Source organism: Pseudoliparis swirei, chromosome 17, assembly GCF_029220125.1.
Source record: "Pseudoliparis swirei isolate HS2019 ecotype Mariana Trench chromosome 17, NWPU_hadal_v1, whole genome shotgun sequence".
In the NCBI taxonomy this organism is placed as follows: domain Eukaryota; kingdom Metazoa; phylum Chordata; class Actinopteri; order Perciformes; family Liparidae; genus Pseudoliparis; species Pseudoliparis swirei.
Genome location: NC_079404.1, coordinates 20,058,247 through 20,081,527, shown reverse-complemented (window position 1 = coordinate 20,081,527; position 23,281 = coordinate 20,058,247). Strand labels below are relative to the sequence as shown.

General features: G+C 42.4%; 1 protein-coding gene across 2 annotated transcripts; it reads right to left on the bottom strand.

The window, feature by feature from the left end:
• Nucleotides 1–953: 953 nt before the first annotated feature.
• Nucleotides 954–23,079, bottom strand: mgmt (O-6-methylguanine-DNA methyltransferase). Of its 2 annotated transcripts, none has more exons than XM_056436136.1 (5): nt 23,035–23,079; nt 20,531–20,679; nt 8,962–9,122; nt 4,460–4,599; nt 954–1,709 (listed from the first exon to the last, which is right to left on the bottom strand). In XM_056436136.1, the coding sequence occupies exons 2-5, from the start codon at nt 20,665–20,667 to the stop codon at nt 1,581–1,583; spliced, it is 567 nt and encodes a 188-aa protein (XP_056292111.1). In that variant the 5' UTR covers nt 20,668–20,679; nt 23,035–23,079; the 3' UTR covers nt 954–1,580. The 2 variants fall into 2 exon arrangements, with proteins under 2 accessions (XP_056292111.1, XP_056292112.1); XM_056436137.1 differs by having other exon boundaries at nt 20,531–20,676; nt 23,035–23,052.
• Nucleotides 23,080–23,281: the final 202 nt, after the last annotated feature.

Sequence of the window (23,281 nt, the reverse complement as noted above, 5' to 3'; positions counted from 1 at the left end):
AGCATTCCATAGAATTTACTTATCCACGAGAAGAAAAAAGAAAAGAAAAGGAGGGTGCTTACAGTGCACTTCAGAGTGCGCCGGGCTTAAATGGGACCCCTTGTGGCTGTGTCACAGCTCCCTTCGTTAGGGGGCTGACTGTAGCCTGTAGTCACCACAGGCATCATTAGCCCTCTGTGAAACCACAGACTGAGTCTCATTCTTCATCTGCCCGTCTGCTGCCTCGACGTCTTCGCGAGCGACGGCGCTCCGACGGCAGAGGAAGCGAGTCCAGCGGCACGGCAAGACGACCGCGAGGGGCTGATCGGATAAGGAATTCAGAAATGCAGCAAAAGTTCAAATGTATTCAGCGAGCGGGCCACTTGAGTTGGTTCCGTAAAGGTTGGAGTCGGGGTTATTTTGGAGAGTGGATTATTTGGCTACCTGGGCTGAACGGAAAAAGGAATAACTACGGGCAAGTGAGGGTCACCCTGGGGCTGCACTAGGCTGTTCAAGAATTTAGGGGGGAAAAAACTAAACTGTCAATGTTGCAACGGATCATCGGGAGAAAATGTAGAAAATGAAAGGAAAGGACATATTCAATTAAAACAGCTTCTATTTCTAAACACACACACCGCCACCGCTGCCCTCTCCATATGGCCGTGTCAAGAGAGAAACATTTATCCCAAAGGGATTAAAGTGGGTTGCGATGAAAATAAAAAATAGCATATAAACATTTAAGTTACAGATTAAATGTGCAGGATGAATTCAAGGTTGAAATGTTGATTTCTGTTTCCCGTTCTGTACTGCCCTCTAATGGAAAACACTCCTCGGAAATGAAAAAGGAGCTCTGACATCCGGAGCTGCAGTGAGGAGAAGACATAGAGCATAATTAATTATGAGCTGAACTGAGTGAACACTACATGGAATCAATTTTTAAATTAAATGCAATTAAAATGATGAAAAGCAAGGAATTGTCATTTTGAGAAGTATTTATTTATATAATGCATAAGACGTCTCCTTTCTAGGTGCATTATAAGACGAGAGCAAACAATGAGATCTAAATGAAGACAAAACAAATGCTTCACTACAAAGCTTTGTAGCGGTAAAATCCAGAGCCTTTATCACTGGATGTTGAACAAAGCATTCACTTGGCAGGAAATTAAAAAACCAACGAGCGCTACAAAGACTAATTCTGCTTGGGAAAAAAACCCAACAACAACAACAATGCAAGAGACATATTTTTAAGGGAATAATAATTCTTTAGAAAAACCATTCCAGCACTATCTGGCAAACGCAACGGAGACCCACGGGAGCATATGTTTGTAATTCCTACTGTTCTCTGTTTAAGTTATTTTTGTACATTCTAATTCTGCAACAACTCTGTATCACATTAACAATGCAGCATCTCTATTCTTAGATGTACAAAAAAGAAGAATACACTGAATATCCACAAGAAGCTCCAGTTGTTCCACCGAGAGAGACAAGCACGCTAAACTTTATGGCCCTGTTTTGCGTTCTTACAAAAAAAAAATCCTGGCCTTGTGTGTGTGTGTGTGTGTGTGTGTAGTGAATGAAGGACAGTTGGCCCCTGTCATGCTTTAGCCTTCGCTTCCGTGCCTCTCATGGGTGAGCAGCCATTGTTTGAGATGGTTGCCCTTGCCGCTCATGTACGGCCCGCTCTGTCCACTGCTAGAGATGACTCGATGGCAGGGGACGAGCAGAGGAACCTGGACGCGACAGAGGGACACAGAGAGAGAAATCAAACTCCGAGGAAATAAACATGTCGAAGTTCTGCAGATATTACACCAGAGCAATTGTACATGCAAACAGGGAAACTTTAAAAAAGTTTGCTTCTACTTTTTCTTTAAAATAAAAAAAAGAAACTTTTTTTTATTCTTCCAATTTATGAATTCAAAAAGGAAGTGGAGAGAAACATTTTAAACTTTAAAAAAAATCTAAATCCCATGGAGGATCAGCACTGTTACCATACACACTATGCTCCGTTACTAACAAACTAATGTTTGGAGAAAATGTTTGCTGCTTTCTCTGGTTGACATGTATTGTCACGGCAACGCCAGAGTTGGAGATGTTGATAGTGGATATGTATTATGTATGAAGAAAAAAAAATCTCTGATTTTCCACATAAACGATGCGATTTAAGAGAAACTGACGTGCAGGAAATATGAATCTGCACTTTTTTTCTCCTCCCTTTGCTTTTTATGTTCATGCACTGCATGAAAACAAAGTGTCACACCGAAAGTGTCGGGTTTGATCCTGCACAAATCCGCATTCGGGGTGACGGCTCAGTCTTTGGGTATAAATGTTTTTTTACTCTGTTATAGTGTAAAGCAAAGAAGCAATCAAAAATTAATGGGCAAAAACACCAGCAGGATGAATATTCAATCGAGAGGGTGTCAACATTAAGATCTGATAACCCTGTGATCATTAAAAAGAGGAAGTCGGTGGAGCGTTTACTCTTGTTGCAGAAGACTGCCAGGGGGGGTGCCGAGTTCTTTGTAAACTAAATGGCTGGAGAAAGATGAAACAAGCAAGCCTAAAACAATTCGATCATTGTGGATTCAGAACGGGAAGAGTGGTTCTCCGATTGAACCAAGTGATCCTGACTTGACTGCTGCACCTCCAGCTTTTTATATAAAAGTTGGACATGCAGTGTGTTTCAGTTCAAATCCATCAGTAGACCTGCTCCCATATCAACGGCAATAAAACTTTCCGAGCCCCAGATTAACCTTGCAGACAGAGAAATACTGCCAGAGTATTCGGATCAATACTGTTCCCCGGGTTTGGAGGCAGAGGAGGGTACCCTCAAGGCCTGCGGATCTGCCTCTTCACTTGAGGGGGAAAGAGCACTACGGCGGGCTTATCAATACTCAAATCCTGGTGAAGAAGAAGAAGAAGAAGAAGAAGACGAAGAAGTGCCACGGAGAGGATCGATTGAGCACACTGAGCTTTTCACAGTTGAAGCCTGAGTGGAGCAGCGCTCCTGACAAGTAATTGACACTGACAATCTGACTCTGGATCTGTATCAGGAGCTGAGGGCTCAGGCTCCCAGGCTCCCTGACAAAAGGACGGAAATGTCTGTAAAACACGAGACTGAGACGTTTTTTATACAGCCAACCAAAAGCAACGCCAGTGGCTCATGTAAAGCCTATTTCACTAAATAGTGCTTGTTTTTGTGTGTGTGCTTTAGTTGCATTTATTATGTGTTTCAAATGAAACGTAATGATCGGAAAATGATTTTCACGGTGTCGAGAGGAAAACGCACGGAGCTAAGACGAGGATGCGCACGAGCCGTTTCACAGCGCATGCGAGGGAGGGCGTCTCGCCGGCTGCATCTCTGCACAAGAAGTGTTCTCCGCCTCGCAGAGCACACCGGTGGTGCCCACAGCACTACATGGGCAGAGCTAAACGGGGCTTTGATCAAAGGGTTTGATCAAAAGAAGACGCACCACTTGCCCTCTAGCCCTCCATCTGGTACGCAGTGGATTCACGGGCAAAATGATGCGGGCCGGGTTTTTTTACGGCAAGAATCCGAGATTCGCGGCGCACATCTACGGTACAGATTTGAGAGAGCGGGAACAAAAGGTGTGGGCTTAAAACTGTGCTGGAGGTCGACTTGTTCTTCTCCGGCGCGCTCGGAGGGAGGCGTTCATTCCGCCGCTGCTCATATCCGAACACGCCTACAGTCGAGAATACATATCCGGTGTCACGAAGATTTTTCATAAAATGTATTATATTTGAAAACTCAAGTGGTGTACAATAGTACTTTGTTGTAGGCGGTGGTCATCAAGACATGTAAACAAGTTCTCAATAATTTAGAATACCAGAATAGATTACATATATATATATATTTATGTATTTGTTTCTGTTTGTATACTGATAAATGCAGCATTATTACAATAAAACATTGACGTAAAATACATTGCAAATCATGTGTTGTTGTTACACATAATCCAAATATTTATGAATATTTAATTGGAGCCGCACCTGATTATTAGATTAATTATCGCTTTATCTATTTTATAGATTAATGATTACGTCGATAAAACATCAGAAAACGCTGAAAAATACCCCTAACAGTTTCCATGGTGACAATTTCACATTGACCTTAAACAGAGAAAAGCACATCTTCACATTTTAGTACCTTTAATTGACAAGAAAATTTAGTAATTTGCTGAAAAGTGACTCAACAGCAACTATTATTATTAAAATAGTTGCAAATGTATAACCTAATTATTGTAGCTCTATTTTTCAGTGATGTCATGGTGTCTCCGGTGTTACTTGTCAAATTCTTGATTTACTACCCTTGTAAAATGACTAATTAACCTTTGACTATAGGCAGCTTACACAATGCACGTTCACAAAGTCAAAAAAAGAAGAAGATTTGATTAAAAATTCTGAGTTTCCCTATCGGATTAAGTCAGAGAGAAGCCTGTCAATCAATGGCAGCCACACTCACCGGGTTCCTCCTCATGGCCCCTCCCACTGCCCGCGCCGCTCTGGGGTTTCCCGCCATCTCAGCGAGGCGCTTGTACGAGACCGTCTCTCCAAACTTCACCTCCTTCAGAAGTACCTGCAACACGCGGCTGCTGAACGCATCTTCGCCACAAAGGACAGAGAGGAAGAGCGAGAGGCAGACGGAGAGAACAGAGGAACAAGGAGTCCCTCGTTTAATCAGACAGCTGCCCGAGAGGCTGCCGACAACAAGACAACACTTTAGCACAACGACGATTTGACTCCTTTGAAATAAGATGGCGATTTGAATGTCAATCAAAACCTTGAGACATCATTCTTGATCAACTTAATGGTTTTTCATCATGTCAGAGTGCAGGTTCAAGGCCCAAGTCTTCCTCCAAGGAGCTCTTTAGGACTTTACAATACTCATTAACAACTAAAGTCCCTCAATTTGACCTTAGGACTGGTATTAACATGCCACAGAAGCTGATGTAAGAAAACTATTGCTATGGCAGACAAATCTAGGTTATGCTATGAAAGGTCACAGCTAAAATTAAAAAAGTTCGCTCCTTCATTTAAAAGGATTAAGAGAGGCCAAAAAGACTGCAAATCTGCTCCAGATTTGTAATAATAATAATTTGAATGTTGCACACCATTTGTGGCAGTGGGATGACTTTGAGGTTAATCAGACCAATTTGTCCTTTTAATTGCTTTCTATTCAGAGTAGATTCATTATATCATCTTCACTTAAATGGCGGAATTCTTCAAATCATCCGCAGCTTAACCGACCACATTAACGGCTCTGATTTCATTAGCACTTTAGCACTAGCATTATCTTTTTCTGGGGGGATTACCAGGCAGTGACTGAAAAGCATGTTTGTCAAGTTCTGATTGCTGAAAAAGAAGAAAAAAAGTATTCGAAGCATCTCGTGACCTTAAGACAACCTTTAGACATCGATGCGGTGAGCTTTTGTCGAAAGTGAAAAAAACACTTTCTTTCTTTTTTTTTGCACAGAGAACAAGATGGGGAACAATGGTCTCGTTATCAAGAGGGGGTGAACAATTCTTCAAGTACATACATGTACTCAGTCATGAAAATTCAATTAGTGATCTCCCATTCTCTCTCATTTATATGGTCTAAGAGAGCACATGACAAGTGATCTATGAGAAATCCCTCTAAATTGGCATTGTGTGAAAACATGTCACACCCCTGTCTCTCTTCTACAGAGTGAACATCCTTTGCTCCCCAGGCTCCCTCGCTACCTTATAGTCACTCTCCGCCACACAAAGCCACGCGAACAAGGCAATTTGCCTAAACTGGGGGGAATAAGTGTAAAACCTAAAGGGGATATATTTGATTGATGCGCACCCATGTGAGTTCTTTGTCTTGAACAAGGCCCGTAGGTACTGTTTAATAATTTTTCAGGTAATAATCACGCTGTCAACGAGATGACGGGCTCTTATACGCAGACAGACTTAATATTATGAGGGGATAAGATACACCCCTGGAATTTCTTTTATGCATTATTCTCCCTCATAAAGCTTTGGATTTGGCCACGTGATGTGCGTGGTACATATTGATATCACTCCGTCTCCGGTGGGCAGATGACAACTTGCCCGGGCGACGGCGGTGACAAATCCCTGTTGATGCAAACGTTATTGACAAAACAACTAAAGTCAGTGTCAAGCCGGCAGACACCGCTGAGCGCCTTCGAGCAGACCGAGCAAACGGGGCCGTTTATACTTCTATAAATCCCGAGCAGCGTTTTTCTTCTTCTTCCTCCTGGAAGGTTTCACATCTCACAACAGTTCTGGAGTGTCTGCGCTTTTTATCTGTCGCTCCAGAGGTTAAAGAACTTTGCCCTCATCAGTGTTAGTGACAGAGACTTCATGCGGGTCACTCGAGGTGACCAGCAATGATAGGAGAGCAGTCCCCGAGCCCCATACTTCATAAAGAGCCTAATACGGTGTGTCTGGGGTCAGGACCCTCTTTAGATCGGGGTGCAGTGATGTCAATTGTTTAAATAAAAGTTGAGAGGTAGCACTTACACGTTTACAGACATCCCATAATTATGTCACAGGTCATTACCTACCGCGAGGCCAGGTGATGGGACCGCTGCAGAGGCACGGGCACACTGACCCGCAGTGAAATCGAACAGATCTAGTGATTATGACTGTATTGGCACATATGATTGATTTGCTCATCATTCGGTATATGAGCAGCAATTTGAAAGACGAAATAAACAATGGAAATAAACTGAATTCCATCAGCCCAGCTAATGATAGATTTGGGGAGCTGAATTTCAGCTTGTCAGTCACCTCTTATACGACTGTGACAGTAAGAAGACAACGGTGGAGACGCAGCTCCCTCATTATCCTTTGTGTCTAATGGGAGGAAAGACTTTGACTCCCAGTCAAAGTGTCTCTCGAGTCTTGAGGGATCCATACTTTTGAAGGCTGACGGGGTGCCGATGATTCTCTGATTATTCGATATTCTGAAAACGTTCATTTCCCTAATTCCTCTCCACATCACAGGGGCGAGTCCCGGTGAGTGTCTCATCTCGCCCTGCGCTGTGCACAGGGGGAGGTTCAGCCTCCTGCAGGAACACAGTCATTTGGGCTTTGAAGAGCGCCCTTCCCCCCCTTCGCCCGGCCCCCTCCCTGCATATTCCCTGCGCCGCTTACCGAGACTAAGATCCTCTCGTCTGTTACATATGGATGTATAATTAATGAGATAAGAATATGCATCGCTTTGAGAACCCATGATGGTGTCTGCGTTTTTTTTTCTGAGGGGGGAAAATGCAAGAGCGTGCGCACACACACACACACACAAGCTCTTTTCCTCTACCTCTAACGACCCGACCGCCGTGTGATGTTTCACATGACAATCAGACGGTATATAAAAGTGCACCTCGCATCTCCTTTCATGTCCCCTCCGCTGCTCAGGTATATCGTGACAGCTAATATGAAAAGTGGCTTGTTTTGTCAGAAATGTGTAAATAAACATGGCAACACTTCAAGTGAAGGTCACAACTCAATATTACACGACAAGTGCTGTGAGAGCGCCGTCGCGTTCGGGTTCTCCCACAAGATAACCGAGCAAACAAAAAGTTGGTTGTCACAGATTGTAATGACCTGATTAAACTTGTATTCTTTTTCCCAGGCAGGCGGCGGCTGCGTGACGAGATCGAGTCGGAGTTTGAACAGCGGTAGGGCCGAAACGAATCCGTAATATTTGTGAGTTAACAAGCAGGGGGGGAAAAAAGAAATAAAAGGAGAAAAAAAAGAAACCGTCTATTTTTCCTCCCTCCGAAGACAAATACTCTCGATGCTAACATTTAACATTGTTATACTGGCATGGCCTATGGTTCCGACTACTGAGAGCAATCCAAGCCTAAACCCTGTATTTACTGAGACCCAAAACAACAGACGAGGGAGAGAGGTGGAACACAGCACAATCACCTATTCAGATCAGGTACTAATGAAGAATTCCATCTATCCTGAAATTTAATTAAAACCCCAAAGACTTCAGATGAGATGCGATTTGAAAGAGCCTGGGGCTGGTACACAAGCACTCGGTGGCGAAGGGAATCACACTGAAAGTTGATATCGTAATTGGTCCTGATGTATTTCTGCATTGCCTTTGCGGGAGTGTGGGACTCATAGCTGTATACAGGGTCTCGATGGAGTACCTGCTCATTGAAAATGCCATCACTCAAGCACTGCAGATCTGCATGAAATTAGAGAGCAACTGAGGCCTGATTGCAAGGGAAGAGAGGCACAATTGTTAAATGCATATATTAGAGCAATTTTTTTCCCTCCTGTGTAGGTGTGCTTCTAAATGAGCATTTCTGAAAATCTTTAGGTGACAAAGAAATAGCCTGTAATTGTTTGAAAGAACGGCAGTGGTGCGATAAGTTTGCGATTTCAAAAGTGAGTTGTCAGGCAGCGAGAATTGTTTTTGTTTCCTCGAAAAACAAAAGCGCCAGGGATAATTAATTCCTTATTTTTTTTCCGCGGCGCCCTCAATCATTCAGCCACAACGACCAGTTGAAAGAACACTAATTGTCCATTTTTTCGGGTCGCTTCCATTTTACTCGCCCTAGGTGGCTGGTCAAGTCAACAATAAGCTCATTCAAACTTTACTACCATTCACATGTTGTCATTGAGAGAGAAAAAAAAGAAAAAGAAAAAGAGAAGCTTCCTGTCTAAAAATGTCAAGAGTGGAATTCGATCAGTTTCAAAGAATGTGCCAAGAATCATAGAAACGCTTGCCAAGACTAACACGCGTGGTAAGAGCTGCCACAGATTACTGAACCAAGTTACAGCTCTGTGTTCTGTTCGCTCTCCTCTCGCTCGCCCAGCCGCTCTCTTTCTCTCCCTCTCTCAGCCATAAAATACTTCATTATAACACAGTGAGCCAGTGAGTGTAAGTGATGTAACTGACAATTAAGAGTGAAAGCCCGATCCCAGTCATGGCTCTGCAAATATTTATCCATGACAGACCTCCTTGCAGGGCGGGGTGGTGAAAGGCAGGGAGCGGGAGACTCCCAGTGGTCCGCGGCTCGCTGAAGTACGCCTGGAGCCATTCGACGCAGCGCTGCAACTCGGGGCTCATTTCTGCCAGGCTATCGTTGACCACACAGCTCAGGGGGGCCTCACTGCTCCTGCGGGGGGGGCGGGGATATGAGGCAGGATGGGGAGTTGAGGTGGGGATCAGAGGAGCAATCATAATACCCAGTTCTTGCTTGAATAGTGCTAAGATGTGTCGCAAGAGTGTAATAACATGCCGGAGGTGACACAGATGCAAGATGGCACGATTTGCAGAGTGAAAACTATAAAGTTGTTAATCAGAACGTGTTTAAAATGTAAAGTTCCACATTTTTCGGGTCGCTCCTGTGACAAATATCCGAGCGGTGAAAGACAGAAAGCTCCAGAAAATATTAAGACAGTAATCCAGGCATTTTGTACGGTAGATATACACTACCGTTCAAAAGTTTGGGGTCATCCAGACAATTTCGTGTCTTCCATGAAAACTCACTTTTATTTGTCAAATGAATTGAAAATTGAATAGAAAATATAGTCAAGACCAATGTTCCCTCTAATTTTGCATGTGTCTGGGCATACACACACGCTCCCTGAGCACACTGAGGACCACTGTGAGCAACATCAGATGTGCACGCTGTGGCCACACACCAGTATCACACCTGTTCAAAACCTTGGATCACAGCAAGTTACATGGCTTATTAAAAGAAACAAATTACAGCAGCAATTTTCATTAGTTTACTTTTGATATTAGCGATTTGGCCCACTTAAGATGAAAAAGACAAAAATCTTGTTGTTCATGAGATGTATAGTATGTTATATATGCGAGAGTCCTGCTTTGGCCATGGGAAGAGTCCTGCTTTGGCCTGGCTGTGGTCCAGTTGTGGCCTGGCTGAGGGTCCTGTTCTGGAAGAAATGAGACATATACAGGACTGTCTCAGAAAATTAGAATATTGTGATGAAGTTCTTTATTTTCTGTAATGCAATTAAAAAAACAAAAACGTCATGCATTCTGGATTCATTACAAATCAACTGAAATATTGCAAGCCTTTTATTCTTTTAATATTGCTGATTATGGCTTACAGCTTAAGAAAACTCAAATATCCTATCTCTAAATATTAGAATATCATGAAAAAGTATACTAGTAGGGTATTAAACAAATCACTTGAATTGTCTAATTAACTCGAAACACCTGCAAGGGTTTCCTGAGCCTTGACAAACACTCAGCTGTTATAAATCTTTTTTTTTACTTGGTCTGAGGAAATATTAAAATTTTATGAGATAGGATTTTAGAGTTTTCTTAAGCTGTAAGCCATAATCAGCAATATTAAAAGAATAAAAGGCTTGCAATATTTCAGTTGATTTGTAATGAATCCAGAATGCATGACATTTTTGTTTTTTTAATTGCATTACAGAAAATAAAGAACTTTATCACAATATTCTAATTTTCTGAGACAGTCCTGTACACCTTTCAGACATAACATTTTGTTCACATTAAAACATTCGCATTTTGCTCAATGACATGTGCTGTAGCTTGTGATACAGTGTAAATTCCTGTAACTCTTTGTCTGTAAAATATCTAATTACACCGTTTTTTTATTAGCATTTCTACTACCCATAAATTATCTAGTAGTCACAGCATTTAATGATAAATATCCATAAATAAAAAATCTTAATGTCACTAGAATATGCACACATTTTGACTTAAATGTGACCTTATTTTTCACGTCTGTCCTTCTCACTTCTCCAACGGTTGTACACTTTGTCCAGGTTGATGGCTTCGTCTGCTTTTTGCTTTGACTTTATGCGCATCAGCTGGTCCAAATGTGCCACTTCAAGGACTCACATACTTTGCCATGTGATTGTGGATTTGTTGAACTGACAGCATTGATGCATTCATTTTGATGGCAAGTAAAATATTGTCAACGAGAACTTTACCTTGCTTGGGGTCAGATTTTGTTTTGCGTGACAGCTCGTTCCTTTTCTCTCTGTCGTTTGCGCTCTCCCGCAATAATGAACCAATCCCCTGTCCCACCTTGAGTCTTCGTACAATTCCAACAGCTTTCAAATGACTTTTCTGCTGAATGTGACGCTTGAGGTAGTCCAACTCCCATTCAGTCCACAATGTTACCGCTGAAAGCTCATTTGCTACTTTGGCTTCGCTGCATGTTTTGCAGAGTAGACCTTTCTCACTCGAAAAAGACAAAATCTCACCCAGTTTCACCGCTTGTTCTTCTATTTGCACATACTCCGACAGCCATTCCATCCTAAAAGAACCGCATTTCTTTTTTACTTTGGCTTGGTGAGTGGACGTGTCGCCGGCGCTGCCCGTTCGTTTCGCCATGATAAGGGGTTGCATCTCATAACCCCGCCGTATTGTTGTTAGCTAGCTAACCTGCATGGTGCGTATGGGCAGGGCACATAAGCAAGCACTATCAATGCTTTGATTGGCTGCGTAGCGTAAGTAAACCGTATCGTATCATTGGCTGGACACCTGTCACTCACTGTGTTACATTGAAAAATGGTACAAAAAACACATTATTGGTTTAATTACTTAGATTAGATCTAATATTAGATATTAATTAATACTTTTATGGTGAATTTTATTTTATGCGCTGCATAGATTTTCTTGTGCGCTGAGAATGTGCGAGCAGTGCGCGATTGCACAGGCGCGCAGCTTAGAGGGAACATTGGTCAAGACATTGACAAGGTTAGAAATAATGATTAATATTTGAAGTATTCATTTTGTTCTTCAAACTTCAAGCTCAAAGGAAGGCCAGTTGTATAGCTTATATCACCAGCATAACTGTTTTCAGCTGTGCTAACATAATTGCACAAGGGTTTTCTAATCAGATATTAGTCTTCTAAGGCGATTAGCAAACACAATGTACCATTAGAACACTGGAGTGATCGTTGATGGAAATGGGCCTCTATACACCTATGGAGATATTTCATTAGAAACCAGACGTTTCCACCTAGAATAGTCATTTACCACATTAACAATGTATAGTGTGTATTTTTGATTAATGTTATCTTCATTGAAAAAACAGTGCTTTTCTTTGAAAAATAAAGACATTTCTAAGTGACCCCAAACTTTTGAAAGGTAGTGTATATTTATTTATTTAAGGCCAGAATGATAGAGTATAAAAGGAAACATTGTCAGGTCATAAGGAACGGCGCGAACAGATTATGTCAAACAACTGTAAGGAAGCAGAACCCCTTTCTGAATTTAAAAAATAAAAAAAAGTTTTCAAAAGTCTCGCAGCTCTTATGAAAAAAAAAAGTTACGAACACAGCGTTCACAACAGTTTCATCTCTGCTTGGGTCTAGCTTATAGTTCATGACAAGAATAAATTGATTTTTTTTTTGACCAGAGCGGTGCTGGCCAGCAAAGCACGACACATCTTAGCATGAGTAGATGCTTGGAGGAACTTGCCGACGGTTGAGTTGGCATCACTTAACAGCTGAATTTCTCTCCGCTGCTGACCACCCCCCAGGTCAACGCAAGCAGACTGACCCATATTTGACACTTAAAGACCCTACTGGGAAGGTCCTCTCTTAGCATGTGCATTACTGCAAAGTGGACCTCAAGCTGTGTTGTGGATCTAAAGCAGGCCGCCAATTCCATTAACTGGTGTACAGGACTTATAAATAAATAATATCACCATTTAAGTGCCCCCCTTTTTTTCTCAAAATTGGCTTATCCTGTATGGTATTAATAATAGACATTTACTTTGTTAAACACACAGACCGTCTCTCTCCTGCCCGCCCGTAACAACGCGGCCCTAAAGTGTTTTTACACTTCTGCAGGTCACAGTTTGAGCAACGTTTTATATTGGACATGCGAAACGGAGGTTTGCTGGAGTGTTATGAGCGGGTCAGTTTGCAGGGAGCCGCTCTGCCGGCTAGTTTGTGGCCGTGCGATGAAAATCTCCCGGGTGCCGTTTAACTGTGGGTGAATAATACAGTAAAAAGGTGTAAATACTCTCATTTCTAAATAAACCACACAGCGGTTTAGAGTTGCGCGGCGAAAACTCGCAGACCCACCGGCGGGTCCTGTGCTGAGACCCGCTCAAACAATGGCCGTGGCTCATGGCAATCTCTGTCGGCATGGGTGAGTGCCCAGCCAGCCCCTACTTGTCATTGTCTCTCCTTTCTATCCCTCCCCTCCCCCCCCCCCCCCTCTCTCCCTCCTCATTTCCCCCTCTCTATTTCTCTATCCTCCCACTCCAGCTCTTTTGGCTCCGCACCACCTCCACCCCCAGACACCCCCCCCCCCCACCTCTCTTTCTCTCTGCTAGGATCTTCAGGCCACTGTTTCCTCTCTAACCCCCCTCCCACCTCCCCTCCTCCCACCACCACCACCAGCACCAGCTCCTCCTCCTCCTCTACCCCACCCCACCACAGCCCCTCTTTTCTCTCTGAGAGGATGTTCCAGCCGCTGCACACTGACAGCTCGGGGATATTGTGTGTGGAAATGTTCCTGTTGGACCCGCAGGCCCTTACAATCTACCGGACAAAGGCTAGAGCACCTTTGCTTAAGGCTCGCCACCTTTTGACCTCCGGCTCACACTTCACACTTGTCACCGTGGCTAATTTCCGTCTCCACCTCAACCCCTCCGTTACGGATGTGCCGGCTTCAAAGGTGTTTTTGAGTGATACAACATTGACAGGAGTAAAAGTTAATGCAATGCAGGACATGTTATGGCCGGTAAACAACACCAAAATAAATAAATAAAAGTGGAGCAACAACTGTCGAAGCTGAAGTCTGTCACCTCTAGGTGCAAGGGGGGATTGTTTTTAAAGAGCATGTGGGCAGTGGAGATGTAGCTCCCGCGCTTGCAACATTTCCAGTCGCTTCACTGAATTACAAATCAATCGTACGATCTTAGATTAGAGATGTGTGATAAATGTCGGGCTTATTCCAAAGAAACTCCCAAAAAGTGAAGCGATCTTTATATTGTTTTCAAGTACTTGCCATCTGCTGTCTAAAAAACAATCATTATAATGAATGGTGATCAGACACAATATTTCAATAACTGTAAATAACAGTTCAAATTTGGTTAAAGCTAAGTTGTTATTTATTATCTTTTGACGAGTTCAAATCGTATTTTTTGTTCCCGACGTCCTTAAAGCGATTACTATTTCATCACAGGTACGGAAATAAGAAACTAATTCCAAACTAGCCAAGATCTGCTGCACTAAAAAGAATATTTCCCTTGGTAGAAGATTGTGATTTGAGAAAATGTCTAATATTGTGCTCCTGTCACAATCAATTTCCAATTACCATAAATCATTGCTGCGTAAAGTGGGAGTCATTTGGAGTTTTACCTATTTTCCAACTCTAATATAAAGAATGAATTGAGCATTTATATAATGTCGGGGGTTATTTCGTTCATCCTAGAGGAAACAATCAAAGGAGACAAAGGAACAAAACAAAAGGAGAAGAGCCGATATTAAATTTGTCAATTTCCTTCGGCATATTCTGTATCTGTAGTTGCACAAGACTTCACTAAGACTTTTTCTCTCGGCTGCAGACGTAAGAATGAAACAGGTTAACCGCAGGATCTAATTGAAAGGAATCTTGCGAAGGGTGTAATGGTATATTGCACAAAAAGGGGAAAAACTCAGAACTCATGCCTCCATCCTGTGAAGCGTGATGGCGCTCATCCTAACTCGATCGGCTGTCACTTTTGACACAGCCTGCCAGAGTTCTCCTTCACCGATCATGGGTAACACGGCGGGTCAGAGGATGAAATAGAATAGGCCAAGAGCAGTCCAATATTTTCCTCGGCCTTATAGCTGCAGATACTTAACTCAGAGACGTCAAAGACTCAAGAGAGCGTGAAAAAAGCCTAAAATGACTGTCTAAAAAGGGGGGGGGAAAAAAATACAGCATGTCTCTATGAATGTCAAGATCCTGATGGTCTCTGAGCCAAAGGCTGTGATACAATTGTAAGCCACTCGCTCGATGCAGCTCGTTCGACCATTTGAAGATCATTCAGATGCCTATCTCGCGACTGCGGCGCTAAAGTCGAGAGCTTTTGGAGCGGTAAGCTGTGAGGGAAAGCTTCCTATTCCACGGCCGGGGCGCGCGCGTTTTGTTGCTCTGCCGTTTACGAAAATAAAAAAAACAACTCGGCCGGATAAACCGCTCTCTGGATATCCGACCGCTCTTATTAGCGAACGTCCGCCGAAGAGGCCGCGACACTCGATCCAATACATAAAAGGCGGAGGTAAAAGAAATACTGCAGAGTCGGCAACAAAGCACACAACAATTAGGTCTTCTCCCGACCGGCTCGCCGCGGGAGTCGGTTACCAGAGCCTTAACTCTTACTCCATTATGTCGTGTATCCACGCACCCCGACGCGGCGATGTTTATCTACAACAGACTACAGAGCGGTTCCAAATTGTGTTTTTAGCCTCTATTCTCAAGTGCCATAGTAAGAGATTCCAATTACCCGAATGGTAAGGAGCCAGTGAGGGAGGCATAAAGTACATTAGGGATCCCCTGTAACTGCAGGGACCTTTTAGAGCCTCAACTGAAGAGGGCCGAGAGACTGGAGGGACAGTGACCCTGCATGGATAGCCTCTGTCCAAATCTGACCACGTCAAGCACAAAGGCATTATGGGAATCCAGTGTCACCAAGTCCTAATTACTGTCTGTGTTCAGAGCAAATTACTGCCTTGTTCCTCTGATTAGCGAGGAGGCTAATCTTCACCTGTGTACGCCAGCACTGCTGAGGGCCCTTGAGTGTTAGCGCTTCGTCTTCTGTAATTTATTTTTAAATCAGTGCCCGCTCCCAGGAGTTTTGAGTGTTTTGTTGTGAACCGCTTACCATGATCCCCACCGCCGCCCCCTCACCCCTAAATCCTTGACTAAATCCTTGTTTGGTGCCGCAGGAAGATAAGCAAGAACAACACTCGGGCATAATTGACTCGTACTCCTCTCCAAGACGTCAGAGCGGAATCATCTTTCCGCATATTGCCTCGGTATGTCACAGGCTGTACACTTCTGCATGTCGCAGATAGAGAATCCAATCAAGTTCGAAAAACAAACCGGCGCAACCCTCGTGCCGGGGAAGAGAAAAAAACGTCCCGGTCGACAGCAGGGAGGAAAGAAGAAGAAGGAGAAAAAAGAACAGCAGGAACCGCTTTCAGCTGCATCTCTACGGCATCTAACTCTCGCTCGGCTCCCGCGCTCACCCTGGAGGATCTGCCGGAGAAAGCACAACATTTGCAGATTTTCACCCGAGCGAATGTCAGCGCCTCGTCTGCGTGGGGCGGTTTACAGGTAGTGTGTTACACAGGTGTTGGTTTACACAGGAAATGGCACATGCAGCCTGATTGGGACGGTCCCGAGAGACCGAGGCATAAACGTAGAGCGCAGATGGGTCCAAGGGCCAGTGGGAGCAGCACCTTAATGAATACGCAGCTGAGTACTACACTTCACAACATGCAAAACAATATTCTAAGGCCGCGATAAAAAAAAAGAAAAAAAGAGAACAGAAATGATCTGAATATCATTACACGATAAATTATTCACACCATTTCTAAAGGGACCACGTCAAAAAGTCTCTCCCCTGCTTTATTGACGATTTCATTCAGTATCTCGGCAGATCGCCGTTTGTGTGACAACGCATTTTAGTCACAAATGCGAGCGGTTTATTTATTTCGCACGCAGCCTTGTCTATATACACGTAGCGAAATAATAATTGTAATTAATTAAACTGACGTGTGAGAGAGAGAGAGAGAGAGAAATGATGGAGGAGAAAAAAATAAACAAGTTGTTGATACGGTTCCCGGTGTGTGAGCACATCATGTAAACAGGCCCCAAACAGGGAACACATTTACCATAAAGCTATTCAGTGTGATCCAGGACATTGATTCACAACACTACACGAGTGTGAGAAAAACGATAAATGCATCACCTCAGATATTTCACACTGGCGTTGGTAGTGTGTAAAAGCTGTTGTGACAGCTTGGGTATTAGGGCTAGATAGATGGAAAATGTCTGGCTGCTTATGAATGCCAATGTGACTGAGGTGACGGGTTTGACACAAAAACACTCCACCTCAGAACAATTAGGCTGTTCTCAGGCCCCATCCAGTGTTGTCAGTGATAATGGAAAGCTGTGAGGATAACTGGTGATAAATAGACTTTAACACCCTCCTCCTTAAGACCAATGCAGTCCTGCAGTCCTCTCATATGCTTAACTAATCATCAGCATGGCCAGCAAAATTCATACAAAAGACTAATTACTGTTGTACTTCACTTCAGTCTCAAAGGCCTCTTATATAAGGACTTGGGGGTTCTCTTGCCTCTTTTCTCCTCTTGATGGGTATTTTTTTTACAAGTAGGCCTCATGCTAGACAAAAGCGTTTAAAAATCGGTGATTGCTTTCATCCGCTTTAATTACATTCAGAAATGGCATTTCTGCCACATAATACACTTCTATTGTTTCAGAATTATCTGGCTTGGGGAGTAAAATCTACAATATTTGAAGACGCTCCCGAGCTAAATCGCCTCTTGGAATTGAAATATGCAGCCGAAATACAAAATAACAAGCCAGCCTTTGCTGCTGATAGACTGGAAGCTGCTCGGCTTTCTGCAGAATGCTATTATTATGCATATCCAGGTAGAAAGTTAATTAACCCAGAGCTTAAGCTAATTATGGTAGCAGAATGCTATCAACCAAACGCTTTCAGTCAGACAGCTGTCCAGAATTGCATTTGCTAATCATTTGTCTTTTGCCGGAGCATATGGCACTATCACAGCAACAACAAACAGATGAAAATCATTAACTAAAAACAATGTGCAATGTGAAAAATCAGACACAGATTTATAAGGCTTTGTGTCAGAGAAAAAAAAGGGGGATTTATGGCCTGGGAAATATAATGATAATTTTGGGTTTTAGCCACTTAGGATTTTAGGCAGAGCACGTGACTCAAGTGTGTTGGGAATTCAGATGCACAAATATATTGTTTATATCTATATGCAAATGAGACTGAGAATGAGAATGTTTATCCGTGTAAAATTAATTACAATTTTCTATAGGAGCATATGCAAAAGAGCGTGTTCTTAACAATTTTAGCTTCTAGCACATTTTGCGCCTGGATTTTTTTTCTTCTCTTTCTGTTGTTAAAAGTAGAACTCCCTCCGCTCAGAATTAAATCAATTATTTTCCAAGAAATGCTTCGTGCATTATTTTATTTTTTTCTTCTTCTTTTCATAAACCACATCATACTGGCTGTTAAAGTGTGATTGATATCAGCATTGCCTTGCGACATTATCAGGCAATAAAGGCTACTCAGGTTCTAATGCAACATGTCATACACAGGCTCCTGTAGTACATTTCTATTGAGGACCTCACAAGCTAAATTGCTTTTTCCCCGCTCCCCCACATCTCAGCCAGCTTGACAGACAAATTGATCAAAGCATTGTAAAATAATATGCTCACAAAATGTCTCGGGGCAGGAGTCCAGCCCTTTTTTTCATTTTTCACCCTAATAAAAAAAGTACTCTATGATTTCCTCTGTATTACGTGTCTGTGTTCTGTGTGAAATAGGCAAGAAGCATCATATTTCAGATAATAGTAATCTCCTGTAAACAAAATACGTATCATTTCTCTGTGAATGCTGAGGCCATGCTAAAAACTAAAAAAGGGGGGAAAGCTGGTTAACAAGGAGGCTGGTGCGTATAGGGCCCCAACAGGGGTTGTTGAGATGTAATGAATTTGTTCATCTGATGGTGCCTTCAGGGCTGTCGTTAGACTGGCAGAGGAGGTTGGTTTTAGGAAATGTTCCTAAGATCAGTTAGGAAGCAAAAGGGGCTTGAGACGTTTCTATTAGAAGGAGCTGACGGTCATGGTGCGTAAGCAATGCTTCAAGGGCGTTTATGTAGCTATAATGGCATTTATCAATAACTATCTATCAGTGCCACATATGCTCGTGTCGCTCCACCGGCTGTTCAACGCCAACCAATATAGTGAATAAAAAAAACAACAACAACAAAGAAAGCAAACAGAGTTGCATAAGCCGGCAAAGCTGTGACTCGCTCACAAATATACTCCTGTAGGTTTTACTTTATGTTATGCATAGATGTTATCTATTTCCCGTATCCAAAATATGCTCTTAGAGATCATTTATCACACTGACTTCCTAAGCCTGTACCACACCACATCCAAAGCTGGAGAGAGCCTTGTTTAGTATGTCATAAATAAATCAATGGAAATGGCTGATTTGAACTATTACTGCTACAAGCAGGCTTTTGTGAGATCTACATGTAAAGCCGGTTGCAAAGATAAGCCTATATTTTGTCACTTTATCTTGCCTCCCTTAATGCCTGTTTACATTGTGGTGCACCATATATCTGCGGTGGCTCTAGTTCCCCGTATGACAATAACGTCGTCTTCAACTGGTCGAGATAAAATCTAAACATTTAGTTTAATGATTTCTCTTTACCTCCGAGAACGTACAGACAGCGATGTGATGGAAGCGTCGCTTATGACCGACATAGCAAATGATATTAAACTGAGAAATGATCTAGTGATGCGAATCATTAAATTAATTTGCATATTCCTACTGAACCCGAACACACAAATTAAACCCTGTTCACAAGGAGACGGAGAAAGGTGCTTGCGCATGGTTACAGGACATCTTCCATAATCAAAATTCCATATTATTAATTTTCTCACTTCAACTCATTAACAACAAGTGGAATTTTTTTACTGCTTGATGAATTTGAGGAAATAGCATACAGTCAAGAAGGAGACACATGTTGAGGTATAATATACAAGGTCATTAATGGGTTTCCATAAATTAGAATTTAAACATACATTTTCCTCCTAACTTCCTATCCGGGTGCATTTGGAAATGGTTTAATTTCCCAAACCATTCAAGTTTATCAAATGCGAATCTGCGATACATGGATATTTAATTTCAATCTAATCAAAACTAATCTGAGATGTAGGATGTGGACCTGTAAAATTCAGGAATAAGTACTTATTAACGCGGAGTTTAATCAGTTTCAATCGCTCCAGTAAGACTGGCAACATTCTACCAATTTTGAGGGATGGGTTGGGCATGAAATGCAATCACATATTACATTTCCGAGTGCCGGTTGACACTCAGAACGACTGCATGCAACTTGGAGGGAACATAAATAAACAGGAGCGAACAGTCCATGCTCCCAATGGCCTTTGCTGACCCTCCAGACATCAGCTATAATCATCTCCCTTGTGGGTAATAAACAAGTTATTTTTCCGAAATTTCAAATATACTGCAGGAAGAATCACAACCGCATGCCATCAGAAATCTAATTTCAAGCCCAACTGTATTCTCGTGCCCCTCATATTTCTCGTGCCTGCTCATATTTGCCCAACTTTCTCCCGGATATTTCTTGTGGGATCTACAAAAATGCCCTGCTTCCAATGAGGAATGGTGGCACTCCATCATCGGAGTGGATTCTGTCCGCCTGTAAATCTCACACCTTTGTTTATCACGTCACCAGGCCGGCTGTTGTACAGTACCTTTCAGCAGGTGCGACATCCATTAGGATCTGGATGGTGTGCACACCATTCTCACATCCACTGACTTGGATCGTCCCCAGGGGGCTCAGCAATGAGATGGTCTTCTGAGTGCACTGGCTCTCCCTCTGCTTCTTCATCTCGCTGCCCTGCTAAGGAAGCACAAATTACACTCCGTTCATTGACATATTCATGTGGCAACTTGCACAATTTCCCACACACATTTGCATTGAATGATCTATTGAAAAGCGAGCAGGCCACCAACGGATGATGACTTACATATTTGAACACCTAGCCTCCAAACAATGTCATGATGTGACTTGATCCCAACATTACTATCCAATATTTCTTTTGTGCATGGAAAAGAATACGCCTATCTAACCAATAAATCGCCCATTTTTTCCCCTCTTTCGGTTCTATATATCACATAAATGAGAAAAACAATGCAGTCTGTTCCCTTGTCTGGTGGGGGATTCCCAAGATAGCTCGACATTATTTTCAATCCGTCATTTTTGGTTGATGGTCGGGATGTTTTTCTAGCATTAAATTTGTTCCTCAGGGTGCAACTCCGATGGGATTCTGGTTTCCAGCCCTTAACAACAGCAAAAACGTGCAGCTTTTCTGACGACTGAGATGGATACTGGCAATAACCAGACAGCAGTTCCTTTTTTATTTTTACTTTGAGGGAAGGAGAGATGATTGACTATGTTATATGTGAGTTTTTGAGAGATGGGGGTTATAATAAATAAAGGTCACATTGATTGTAAGAGTTTCAACCAAGGAAACCTTTCCTTCCAGAAACCTTGATCTAGAAAGTGTCTAAAGGGTACAAACACAATATCTCTCTCTGTCTTTTTCATTGTTTAATAGTGCATGTTATCCACATCCATATATTTCAACTCATATGTTCGCTGTGTGATGTGCCTCAACTAATGATTATTCTTATTATCCATTATTCTGCTGATTATTTTCTGGATTAATAAACATTGTTTCATCTATAAACTGTCAATAGAGAACAATGTCCATAACAAGTTTACTGAGTCCAAGCTGGTAATTTTCACAAGTGTTGTTTTGTCCGACCAGCACTGCGAGAATGAAATATATTTAGTTTACAAATTACTAAACATTAAAAGGTAGAACATCCTCAAATTTGAGAGGCTCTACACAGATATTAAAAGCAGTTTTAAAATGAACTGTAAACTAGATGCAGTATTGTAGACTAGTTACTTAATCAGGCAACAAAAAACAAACTACATGATAATTAACCAATTAATCACAATCTGGCAACTCGTAATCAATTCATCATTATATTCATTTATTCTAGTAAAAAAAAAAAAAAAAGACATTTCCGAGGTGCAGCTTCTCAAAGGTGAGGAATTGTTGCTTTTCTTTGTCTCGTGTGATGGAAAAGTGAGGGTCTGCGGCTGTTAGATAAAATAAGTGTCACCATGAGGAAATTGTGAAGTCATTTAAAAACTCCCTCTGATATTTTATAGAGCAATCTATAATTCAAATAATCTTAGTTGAAGCGCCCGAAGCACAACAAATACAACAAAGAAATACTACACTGCTCAATGCAGCCTGTACTTATATATATATATATATATATATATATATATATTAGATTAAACAAAGGTTATGCGATAAAAAGTAGTCATGCATTTACAGTATTTCATTTAGACTGTGTTGCCCCCTCTTCACATACACACCCCACCACATCTGTCATGGTATGCGATCACAAATGCGTCTGCTTCAACTTTCTTGTTTCTACTCTTGCAGCTCTCACTGTATTCATCGGGGGTTTGCCTGAACTGACAATAAAGGCGAGCATTTTCAGAGCCAAACAATGGTACAGTGCACTTTGGATAAGCGCTGAACACACTGGCTGCCATTTAGTAAACTGGTAATAGACTCATAGATAGAATAAATGGACTTGGGCAATAATGGCCCTGGCTAATAGTCTATGCTGATTAAAAATAGCGCCATCATGTTTTGTGCCGTTTTCGGTGCAGTACACTGGTCTAAGTGACTACTTGAATGCTAGGGTGTTTACCCACCGCTTCACGGTGAGGAACAACAAACAATAAGCAGCTTGTGTTGTTAAAAATCACTGGCAGCAGCCTCGTGCTCGTCCATCATTTGACTCGTTTCTCATCTCACGAGTTCCTGGTCAGACCTAATCGAGTAGAAAGCGCGCTGTGGCTGCGCAAAAGCAACACGTGTGCTTATTGTAGGGCATTTACATTTAAGGAAATTAACGCCGGGAACATGGGCAATGACCGCCGGTGCAATTATTTGAGTGAAGTGTCATTACACTTGGTGAAATATATATATATATATATTTTAAAATTAAGCACGAATTTCAAAAGATTGACGGGAGGTTCGTAACTGAAGGCAGGAACTTTCTCAAACAGATTACCCTGCATGAGAGAACACGGATACCAATTGAACTGCAGATTATGTCAGGCTTTGGTAAAACCAATGTTGACACTGTAAATTAAGCTTACAACGAAGCCTTGTGCATCCGCGAGGCGTCCGCTTCTCTTCCACAAGCAAAACAAACGTTTCTCTTCCTGTTTCTCCAGACTGCGTGGTCTAGTCGGCCAATCACAAGAGGAGAAAGTGAACCATTGCGCTGTAATTGGCCGTTATAAAGTCTCCGCCCCGCCCCCTGCCCGGGACAGACGCGGAAGGCTTGTCTTATAGGTCTCAAGATGGGATTTGGGGTTCTTTAGGGGCCTCAGTACACAGAAG

What these genes read in the sequence shown, in the direction of transcription:
- mgmt (XM_056436136.1), bottom strand. Translation starts at nt 20,667, where the DNA reads ATGAAGAAGCAGAGGGAGAGCCAGTGCACTCAGAAGACCATCTCATTG. An exon ending in GATGTCGCACCTGCTGAAAG is followed by an intron (nt 9,123 to 20,530) that starts GTACTGTACAAC and finishes CCCCCCCCGCAG; the next exon opens with GAGCAGTGAGGCCCCCCTGA. An exon ending in CCACCCCGCCCTGCAAGGAG is followed by an intron (nt 4,600 to 8,961) that starts GTCTGTCATGGA and finishes TTTGTGGCGAAG; the next exon opens with ATGCGTTCAGCAGCCGCGTG.